Source organism: Amblyomma maculatum, chromosome 9, assembly GCF_055883805.1.
Source record: "Amblyomma maculatum isolate TAMU_Amacu chromosome 9, ASM5588380v1, whole genome shotgun sequence".
NCBI classification, from domain to species: Eukaryota; Metazoa; Arthropoda; class Arachnida; order Ixodida; family Ixodidae; genus Amblyomma; species Amblyomma maculatum.
Window position 1 is genome coordinate 18,403,324 of NC_139352.1, and position 11,804 is coordinate 18,415,127.

General features: G+C 44.2%; 1 protein-coding gene across 1 annotated transcript; it reads right to left on the bottom strand.

Annotated features, from left to right (window-relative positions):
- Nucleotides 1–1,649: 1,649 nt before the first annotated feature.
- LOC146178485 (uncharacterized) lies at nt 1,650–11,419 on the bottom strand. Its single transcript, XM_084578305.1, has 5 exons — nt 11,274–11,419; nt 7,785–8,178; nt 5,859–6,105; nt 3,425–3,605; nt 1,650–1,884 (listed from the first exon to the last, which is right to left on the bottom strand). The coding sequence occupies exons 1-5, from the start codon at nt 11,275–11,277 to the stop codon at nt 1,706–1,708; spliced, it is 1,005 nt and encodes a 334-aa protein (XP_084434431.1). The 5' UTR covers nt 11,278–11,419; the 3' UTR covers nt 1,650–1,705.
- Nucleotides 11,420–11,804: the final 385 nt, after the last annotated feature.

The following is an 11,804-nucleotide window of genomic DNA, read 5'->3' on the forward strand; positions in this document are numbered from 1 at the left end:
TTTGCCGAGGTTCACAATATTTCAGGTCACCTTGACTTTCTGGGCACTGGTTAATTAACCAATACTTTTCAACAGTCTGGGTGGGTGCCTTTCAGGTGAGAACCATCTTTGACAATAACGCAATGCGAATCCAAAAAACAATGGTTAGTTTTCGCATGTATTTCTTGGTGCTAGTTTACCGTTCTCGGGGTAGGTTTTAGCAGCGAAAATGGGAATCTGTTGCTGTCCATGATTATGCCACCGTTTACAACATATGCGAAGTGTGACGTGGATATTTTCGAGTGTGACTCCGAAGAGATTTATTCTGCCTTTCTGTCATGGGTACAGGAAAGTGGCTCACAGAGGTCAACGCACCCAACGCGGACACACATGTCCATAGAGACCTGGACATTGCTTTACAATACTTAACACAAAAAATGTGTAATGTTAGATCAATGTCTACTCAGCGTCATTCATTCACTCAGTACCTGGGGGTTGAGCGCAGTACGAAGGTGCGACAGTGGTCTTCTACACTGTCCCAGCTGGGAATCTATGCGCTTGATTGGATAATGAGAATTTTTGTGGAATCTTTTGAGACATTTTTTTTTTATAGAATGAAGTATAGAATAGCTGAGAGATGTATCTGTGCGTAGTATGTAAGATAAAGAGCAGTGCCTAGTAAATGGACCACTCTTTATTTTACAGAGATGCTCGCATTTTATCAAGCCCTTCTCACCGAGTCCTTTACGAAACAAACCATCTGATCAGAACGGTGCTAATAAAGTGCGCGCTTTAGTGAGCCCTCGTACATTTTAAGGCGAGGTCTATTCACAGCTGTACGAAGACTTCTAATTGAGGTGAGCGATAAGTTCTCGCTCATGATTACAAAAGTGTTTTTTGCTACATCATGTTCATCCTAAAGTTTCCCACTACTATCATTAGTGTATTTCTGCGTGTTATTGCGAGGTGCCCAATGTCTCCAACTCCTTTGCTAACTGCCAGAGGCGCGATATACGCAGGCACCACCTGCAAATCATATCGCCCAGAGTCATGAAATGGATCTAATTCATTAGTTTCATCTACCTTGCCTAACAGTCCTACATCTGACATGCCTAACAGACGTGCCTATTGTGCCAGGGACAAACAGACGCTAAGGTAGATTGCCACACCTGCCGCTTCATTGGGATCTCAGGAAATGTCAAAGCAATGCTGGTAGTCTGTGATTTAAAGCATGTCTTTGGTGGAGTACCACTGGTTTGAACTGCGTGATACAAGCCGCCGTATATCACATGAAGCGAGAAAGCCTGGGAACGCTGTGGCGTCACAGTAGTTTACCCTAGTTGGCCCAAACTGTTTCCAGTTAGCCGATCGGCTTCCGTATTGATTTCTGGTTACGTCAAAGGCGTACAAAGACATCGAAGCTCGATCTAAGAATCGTGTCTACGACAGCTGCGATGTGAAACATTTATAGCAGTTCCCTTTTCTTCATCGTCGGCTGAGGACCATGGGTCCAGGCTTATCTTCCATAATGAAGAACCATTGGAGCAAAATTTGTGATCGGTGCACAGGCGCGCGGCCACAGTTCATCCCGTGAAGTCAGATGTGCTGCGCTGACCTGCTGCCCTACAATCAGTGCGCTTTGAATTACAAATAAGCATGAAAAGAGGAAGTAACGTTGACGGGAAATTTAATATTCACAGTTCATATATACATTTACATAAATAAATTAACCAATGCTTGCGAATGGCCACCACGACTTCCGGCATGCAATCTTCGTGGCTGTAATGCTGCCGAGGCCCCTACCGTCGGGGCACTGAAATCCGTAGAAGATTTGTTGCACTGCTCGGTTTCGGCTATGCGGGATCAGCCACTCGTAGGAACAGCCCCTGCAGGTTAACGGGTTTCCTGGGAAGGCACGACAGAGTGTCAGTAACAGTACCGCTACGCGAACAGAGAAGCGTTGCAGAGCATCGAGAGATGTAAGTTTTTACTGTATCTTTGAAAGGAATATAGAAGTTCAATTTTGGATGCATATTTCTTCGCGTTGCTGATGCGTAAAATATTACTGCACATGAACGACCACATGGTTTTCGCCTACGACCATTAAATAATTTAACTGAATTTTCTCATCTTCTCGGGTTTCAAAAGCTTACCGATTTCCGTGACGTCAAAGTGGTCTAGTCTATGTTATAGGGTTAAAACCTACAGTATATTCATTTCTTCTCCACTCATTGTGATCCCTGTTCTATAGACCTGACCTAGCGTTTCAGCGAATGAAGACGACGAAAGAGCAATAATATTGCTTTTTTATCCCTAACGTGCCCTAGACTTACTCTGACATCATAGCCATCGCTCGGCTGTAGAAACAGAAACTATCATAGATAAAGAAAATTCGATTATTATTTATTGTGCAGTCATGAGCAAATAGCGAGTGGTGATTCGTGAATAGCAAAGCCTTACGCGTAGTTGCAAGGAAAAAAAAAACGCAACCGAAAATCTGTCTGTACCTTGTTAACTGATGTGAACGCATGTTCGTTCAATTGCGCTTTGTATATTTTATCGCGACCCTTATCTGACTGACTTTTAGGTTTGTAATGCGTGAGCTTCATGATATCGAGAAAACCCTTCCCCAATCATGAACGCCGTTTGTGTACACGAAGAAGCAAATAGTTCGACACAAGCAGCCAGGCAGCCAACGTGCAATACATCATTACATTCCGTGTCTCTCGTATACGCGACTATGTGAATAGCAAGATATTTCCCTAAATTAAACCTCTCCCTTACTGGCGCTGAAATTTGGCACACACTTCTCACACGGCCGTCTACGTTTATACTAAGTAATTGCTTGATCGGGCGAGATTTGATTAGAAACCCTTGTATTCTGCAATATCGGAGACACAAAACAAGCAGCGTTCGCACGGCTGGTGTCGGTGGTGCCATCTAGGGCGTACTCACAAAGCGATTACATCGTGTATTTCAGCAGGGGCGAGCAGCTTTGGTAAACTGGGGAAGTCAAAACATTGGCAGCATTTTCAGCGCTCAGTATATTGCTAAAGCAGTAGAGAAATCATCTTCAAACTAGCCCTTAATCGTTTGGATCAATCATCGAAACTTCGAGGGAGAACAATCGCTTGACGAATATGCAACAGGTGGTGCCATCAAAATCAGCTTTGCAAAAGATGAGCACGAGTTCTGGGTCCCCGACGGTGCATGCAGGGCGACGCAAATTTCCTACCAGTGCTCATCGAACGAGGCAACCACATGACCTTAAACTCGGTGTTGAAAATTTCAGACGGTCGCACATCATCGACGCGCCAAATTTCAGCACGAATAAGCGAGGTGGTTCAACCGACAGAAGCATTTCGCAGGGCGCTCATAGCGTTAAAATTTCCGTTAGTGGTCAGTAATCACTTCAAAGCATCAAAACTTTCTTTCGATTCCTTACCTCCAACCTGGATCAATGGCAGCTGCTGCTGTGCTCTGTTGTACATGCGGAACATGAGGTCTTCAAACGGTTGCTGTTCCAGGGTTGTCAGGTTGTTCCCATACAGATCGAGTACGAGGGGAGCCGAGCCATCGAAGGCTCTAGGGTCGATCTGCCTAAGACGTCCGTCGGAAAGATCGATCTGTGCGAGAAGATATGTAGGAGAGTAGAACGACGCCACTACTAATGGTTCATGCTGAAAGCATTTCAATTTCAACAATATTACGTTCGAGTAATCGTATCTGAAATTCAGGACAATACCTGACCTACCTAAACGACGCTTAGTTTACGTAGAATCATGCTATATTAGCCCAAATGTATCAGTGTATTTGGAATCGCCAAAGCCAAGATTTTGTCTGATTAGCTCTGCTCGAAGAATGGCGCGTCGATTAAATCAAGCGAAGGAGAGCTAATGAAATAAAAAAGGGTACCCCTAATACCCGTGTAAATGCATCAAAACTCATCCATTGCATTCAAGGTAAAATGCAATACAGTAGAGAGTCGAGCTAGTTGCTCAGACCATGATGCACCACGCAGCAGAGTAGGTGACGACACATAGGACAGGCGCGCGCAAGCACGCACACACACACACGCACACACACGCACACACACACACACACACACACACACACACACACACACACACACACACACACACACACACACACACACACACACACACACACACACACACACACACACACACACACACACACACACACACACACACACACACACACACACACACACACACACACACACACACACACACACACACACACACACACACACACACACACGCACAAACAAGGACGAATGCCTGCGCATTTTATTGAACTCTAGAGAAAGGCTCGTTAATGTTAGGGGTAATAAAATTTTGGCGTAATGAAATTATTGGTTTTAATTCATCACCTTTACGCACTCGGGAGAAAATCAGGGGCGCCTTGATTTTTGTAGTTCAATAAGCGATCCAGTTCCACGCCGCTTTAGCTTATCCTGGCATAATGACGATAATTAGAAGGAGCGCAGAGCTTGTCTTTATTCAAATCCCAATAAATGGCGCAAACAGCCAGAGTTCGGAGCCAGATGAGTTAGGCATGTGTGTGGAAGCGAAACAATTTTGTATCTTGTGTGGTAGGCGATTGCGTGAACGTTCTATGCGGTAATCGCGGGGTTTTATTTTTCTCGTTCGTCTCTGTTAATCTTCGTTTGCTTATCCAATAATGCCTTTTAAAGAATTGTTTGCTCTTCTGAGTTTAAATTTTTACAAACCTGATTTAAGATTGGTTCTTTTAAGTACAGTTTGTTTTTAGAAGGGCGACTAGTGGGTGGAATCTCATACCTAACGCTGCCCCTCAGTGCAAGTGTGTTGGAGAATTCAAGAGCATCAGAGATGATCTTGTTTTTTTCTGGCTAATGACTTTTTTTCGTTTGCGCAGTCATACAGCGTTGTATGTCTGGCAAATGTTTGATTCCTTCTGTGTTGACTGCAAATATTTTAATATCTTCAAACGGTTGTTAACAGCATGCATTCTACTTTTAAATGCCTGCATTAGAATTTGTTACTTGTTCTAACATTTTCCTATTTGTTTCATCTCATCTACGAGCCACACTCAGGTGTGGCAATATAAATAAATAAATAATTGAGCGTTCACGAACTAACAGCATAAATCAATTCGTCACCTGAGCTTGCTAAAAACAGCAAGGGTGTTAGAAAGGAATCATTTCCTTATTTCGTTGGTTCTAGGTCACCTAAATTACCATGCAATATGAGCTCCTATTGATGCTTCTCTTTGAGGGTGTTGTTTAATGAATAAAGAAAAACTATATTATAAAGCATCATTTTGTATTCCCACATTGGAATAATACTAGTGTTAAGAGTGGAGAAAAGGCATGGATATAGTCTTCTTTCCTTGGGTTGTATCTACAGAAGGATTGGTTGGTTACAGTAAACAGCAGAGGTTAGCGGTTACATTCTTGTTTTAGCCACTGCCGACATTTAAATTCTAAGTTAGTCAGTATTAAGCCGGCAGCATTCATAATTCCTAAGTTTCTACGACTGTTCTTAAATTTAAAAGCAATCAGGTTTCAAGGCAGGGGGGAGGGCGGTACTTTTTTCACTCTACTGGTAACATTTCAGCCACACTACACTGTGCTGCTAACTGACGTGTAAAAACCATGCTAAGTAAACCGATGTTTTTCAATGCTGCTCAATCAATTGTTTAGGAGCTAAATTAAAGACTAATAAACAAACGCCACAAATAAATTCCCCTGCTCAGCAGCTACTGAAGTCAAACGTGTACAAAGATGGGAGGGGTCTCATCCGTTTTCCCACGAATGTACCGACGTATAGTTGATTATCAAAGTGCGTACAAAGTGGTGTAAAGCAGCGTACCCTGAGTTCTGGATGCGCTCGTGGCAGTGATAGCGAGAAGCCTTGCAGCGTGACAAGTCTTGTGTTCTCCAGTCCGAGTTCCCTGAGACCCACGAGATGGAAAAAGGCCCCTGTTCCAATTGACGTGATGGGATTATTCGAGAGGTACAGTTTTTGCAACCTGGAGCTCGCAAACGCGTTGTCTGGAATACGTGTCAGTCGGTTTTCCGCCAGGTTCAGCGCCGCCAGATTCGGAAACCGCCGCAACCTGCGCCGTGAGATTTGGTGAAAAGAAGCGTGTGTAAACAGCTGCGTCGCTTTTGGGGCCGAAATGAACTTTAAAGTTTAGTTTCAGTTACTTCTGTCCCATGCGCAGCAATCTAATCTAGTCTGTTACAAGCTCGCTACAATAACAATAATGGACACCAATCTATTTGCAAGCACAGCTAAGTACATTGTCGCTATGAACAAGAGAGATCTGGTACAAGGCATTGACATATGTTCTAGCTTAGCTTGAAATTTGAGAAATATGAATGTAATACGAAGAATCAACAAACAAAGCAAATGAATCCGGCAGCGATACAGTGTAGGAGATGCAGGGAGCAGTGAGTCGGGGTGAATTTTTACACCATTTTTACGCAGCAAATAATTTGTTCGGAAGATGGGGCGCTCGTATACATTAAATGGTCGTCAATTGAATTATTTCACGTACAGGTAGTATTCGTTCGTGATATTCGTGGATGTAGTATATTGTTTTCGTGTAACTTACGTGTTTCGTCAACCTGTGCAACTTTTGTAAGAATGAAAGTTTAATCGCAAAACAAGTGTCTACATCCCTTCTTGTTTTGCTAGGAATGTTTCACATCAGATCCTCAATAAATATGTATAACTATGCTATAAGAAGGTATTTAGCTGCAAGCTTGTGAATCGAAGAGGCCCTTACTATTTATATTATTTCCATGATGACTTACCTCAGCACAGAGAGTTGTGCAGACGCTGACCTTAACGCACTTATTTATCAGGACCCCAAACATTTAAGAATTATGAAACTATTTACACAGCTTTTTGCAAATAGCTCACAGGCTAGTCGTTAAATTTGCACTACAGCTAACTCGGAAACGCTACAAATTACTGATATTTTTTTTTTTTTTTCATATAGGGAGCTTGCATGAAGCGATGCATGCTGGGTAATCCGCCATGATGTTGTCGTTGACAGCCTCGTCTATAAGGTCGTGTAGTGCGTGCAGATGATGCTGGCGTGATCGGACAGGCCGACTGCTGGCTTTTCACGATTCCAAAAACAAACAAACAAACGTACGTCTGCGCGAGGCCGAGAAAGCAAAGCATTCATCTAGCGACGCCGACGCGAATGGTTCGCACGGGCCAAAACGCACGCGAGATCGACGTCAATCCGGGCAAGTATCAAACCACTCGCCAGAACTAGAAATCATGAATGTCGGCGATGTTGACGGATGGCTAGAGGTCCAGACGTAAAGTGCAGTCAGCCGTCTGCAACGTTGGTCGTCTGCGCGTAGCTTGAACAGGTCCGCGTCGCACTGTTTTGCATTTCTTCATGCGCGCCAGATTTTTCGGGCAGAGCATCGACGCGTACGTCCCTCAGGAAGGCACATAATAGCAGCGCACGAACAGCCGCTCGTTTGCTCGGTGGACCGTCGAAAACGATAAGGCACTTGCTCAATTCAGCCTGGCTGCGCTGCCCGCCGTGTGCTGCCAGCGACATCATCATGGTGGATTACCCAGCTTTCATCGCTTCATGCAAGCTCCCTATAGGGAGAAACGTAGCCGCTACTGATGCCTTTACTACTGGAGAGCCAGCAGTATCTCAAGACCACCGGATCAGGAATAGGCCCAGCTAATGATGATCTATCAAACCCAAACCTGTTTGATTAGACAACCTAGACACAATTGAACGCGCTCTCAACTTACTTTGAAAACTCAAAAGTCGCCAAGGCGTTCCCGTACAGGCTGAGAACGGTCAGTAGGAGGTTTGAGTTCGTCAGGGCATCCAAGCTGAAGGATGTAAGGTTGGAGTTCAACTCAATGTGCACTTCGCTGAACCTGAATCGTCCTAGAACGTCCGTTGGGAAAGTGATGATGGGCGTTTTCTGTATCCAAAGCTGCTTATGGTCTCTAGTGGCCGGCGTGCTGTTCCTGAAGGCCTGCTTAAGGTGGGTTGCTGACTGGGCGCGCATACAGTTGATGCCAAAGTGGTCACACGTGCAAGGCTGTAGGCTCTCCTCACTCGGACAGTTGGCGATGACGAGGCCCACGCACGCCGACAGGGCAATGGCCGCTACGGTCAGGCGTGCACTGGAGTGGCCTGTAACCAGTCATAGCAAGAAAGTCTACTTTTCAAATGCTCACAGAAAAAGGAGTCGCCTTACTTCCAGCGGCGCACTGCGCAAAAAAAAAAAAAAAAGGTGTTTTATACCGATCTTCACTAAACTATGCCGACGGCCAGCTGCTGCAGCCATTTTATTAATACTAAAATATCTGCCCATCTTATTCTAGTGTCCTCTGGTGTGTTTATCCTCTCTTAGAGCTTACTCTATTGCACTAAGAGACTATAATCTATTTGTTCAGTGCAGTACACCTGTTTTGACGTCAATTTATATCGATTTCTACAAGGAAATTTATACTACATAGCTTCGGCCCATTAGTTCTCGACTATAGAGAACTTAAATGGAGGATAAGTGGTCGTCATTTCGAAGCCTGGGAAGAAACTTGAAGTAGGCAACCTCAGGCAGATATCGATAACATCGTGCCTAAGGAAGCTGATGAAGCATGTAATACAAAACCGACTTCAGGAGTATGCAGAGGAAAGGGAGGTATTTTTCGAAACAATGCTAGGCTTTATAGCTTGTTCTTGAAGTGGCCATCAAGTCTTTCGACAGGTAATATAACAGCACGTCGAAATTCTGCTCAAGTGTACGCTGGATAAGCCTCACTGACTTCCAGCCGTTGCAAACAACGGTCTCAGTTCCATTTATTGCGCAGTGTCATGCCTACTCAAGTGTCCTACATTTTCGGCAGTATAACTAAGGGAAAATAATCGCTTACCAGAAATAAACGGCGAGCCACTGCACAAAGCTCGCTTGCATGGGCAACCTCTATTTTTTGTGCTGCCGTCGATTTTCTCGCGTTTCCTGTAACATAGTTTTACTGGGACTGCCTTGAAATCGCCACCATCATATAGCTAGCGCACATCGACCTTTACAGAACATTGCTGAATTCGATTGTTAAAATTCGATTTTTGAATATTTGCATAAAACTCATAAGCTCCCCCGGTACCGTCCCGAAGCCACTTTTTGCATGTTGACGGACACCACGATGTGGCGTAGAATACAGCTGAAGCGCAAAGAGAAGGCCTCGGAAGACCAGCTGTAAGCAACTCTATAAAATTCTCTAACCCAGCCTGCAATGTGGCAAATTCTCGATCGTGTGTAAACCCCGCAAAATGGGACATAGCAGTTCCTTCCAACCTCCCGATCACGAACATTACACGCATCCCGAACGTTACACGGAGATCTTGTTCCTTATCACAGAGAAAAAACACGCCCAGTATACCTGAGCGTGGGACGTACCTGTGGCGCAATGCGGTCGGTTTCTCGGCCGCTCAAAAAGACAAAGAAATAAAGCTTAGCGGCACACATACATAACACAAGGAGCTGATAGCGCACATGTGAATTTATCTCCCTCTGCTCACTGCCTCGAAAATGCTGTCGTCATCGATAGTGCATGAATGCCACAAAGTATACGTCATCCGTCCGTACGGAATTCATACTTCTCAGCGCACAAAGCAAGAATGAGCTCCAATCTCCTCTTATGTTGCTGGCACGTGCATTTTGTGCGGTAGGTGTGCTTGATGAGCAGAACACCGTTATTTGCTGCGAACCTGTGTGATCTCTGCTGCACACGAGGTAGTCTGTAGTGTGCACACACGTGCTTACCAGAGCATAAAACGAGTGCTCGTGTCGTCTTTTATTTGTTTTGCCCTCGTTTTGTAGTTTTTGTTGTCGTTTTTTTGCGCTGCAGTATTCAGGATTGCACCCAACTTGCCCAGCTTTCTGCCTTTGTACGTAAAATGAGAATCAGCATGTTAAGCAAGCATAAGGATAATTTTCTTCACGTTATGTAGGCATCTCGTTTCTGTCAAGGCGTAGTTTTGAAGCATTTTCGTTTTGTTTTTCTGCGTTGGATACACATGATTTGTCTTTGATTGAAGGCTGTCGCGCTTAAAAAAGGGGACATCTCATTTTGGGACAGTATTCATATGCACCCGGTATCGAAAGCGTGAATAAACACGTGAAACCTAGCATTTACGTACATCGAGCACTGTGAACTCGTACATCTTCCTCAAACCAACTCTCTGTTGTAGCCTCTTCTTCCTTTTTTGTTTGCTTTTCATTCATTACACCCCAATTTTTTAACCGTTTTGCATAGCCTTAGTGGGATGCACTGCACGAATAGAACACACACACACACAAACAAACACAGACACCCTATGTGTAAAGGGGAAATGCCCACTTAATTGGGATGCCACATTATGAGCTCAAGCTCTTAATCTAAATCGAATATGCTTTGGTTGGTGGGGCATAACGCCCGAAATTCGCTTTTATTTTGAAAGCCGCAACAACACGAAAATTGAGTCCACCTTGTGTATGCGAACATGGTATATCGATATGTGGCCGCCGTGCCGGGATTTCACTCTGGCTGTGCAGATGAGCAGTCCGTCTCCGTATCCACTGAACCATTGGGGCTAAACTATACCTTGAAGTAAAATAATCTGCTCAGTCTTATAAAAGAAATATGAGTAGGATATTGCACTATGTTTCCTACCGCGAGACTTCGATAAAGACGCTTTACAAGGCCTACGTTCAGCACTGAAAAGCTAATCTGAAGCCACTATGCCATTCCTGAACAACCTCTGAGGTCACGAAAAGAAGAAACAAAAACATGTCCGTGCTATGTGTATTATTGGAATACAATGTAGATTGTGATGATTATGCGGAGAGGAACCCCACTTCTCTAAAAAGAAACTGCCAGGAAAAAGGCCTCCTAACTCACACAGCCATCTAGTGTCGAGTCCACTGAGTAGCATTCTCAATTGCTAGCGGAAGAACGTATAATTTTATTTTTTTATAAATATCGTAGCCACGGCGTTCAGCATGCCAACACAGCATTAAAGTAATCTTGTACTGCGTAAACAACTCTCAACAAATGTATCGCAAGCGCCTGTCTTTTTCTAACGCTTTAACACCTCAATCCTTGTTTCCATGTTTTTTTTTTCTTGTTTGACTCCTCAGTATACGCAATATGAGGCCACAAATATGATTTATAATTTGCGAGCAAACGCCTTAACCACAGAAACTAGTGATGGATGCTAACTGATTAAAAGCAGGTTGAGTCACTTACCCATTGTGTATGTGTGTGTGGCGTTGCTCGGCTGGCAACCGTAAGTATGAACGAAGCTCCGCTCCAGGGAACACCCAGCGCTTTATATACTTTCCGCCCAGCGATAAAGTGGCCTTTGTCTTTCCTGCCGCAATGTTTCTGTCAATCTGTTCAGCGTATAACTATGGGCGGGCGATAACAAACACAGACGTAAATGCGCGTGACCGTATAGATACGATATGAGGAGGTGTTTCCTGACAAGATCTTATCCCCTGGTATTGTTCAGCTCATACGATTTGGCGTAGGAAAGATGACACCTGGAGAAAAAAAAAAGATTAAGCTGTTATCGGTGGAACCTTTTCCAGCTGGAGTGAGCAAAAAAGTCAAGAGCGTCAGACCCATGAATGCAACTACATATGGTTGGTTGTACGCTCTCTATCCTTTGTCATTGTGTGTGGGTGTTTGAGCAGAGCACGAAGCCTCTACTGCAACAAACGCCATTGCGCTGTTTTCATCGACGATGCAAGAAGCAAGAATTTTAGAAAAACACAA

Coding starts and splice junctions, on each gene's coding strand:
- LOC146178485 (XM_084578305.1), bottom strand. Junction 6,106..7,784: donor GCGACTTTTGAGTTTTCAAA/GTAAGTTGAGAG, acceptor CTCACGGCGCAG/GTTGCGGCGGTTTCCGAATC. Junction 1,885..3,424: donor GCCATTGATCCAGGTTGGAG/GTAAGGAATCGA, acceptor GTGCCTTCCCAG/GAAACCCGTTAACCTGCAGG.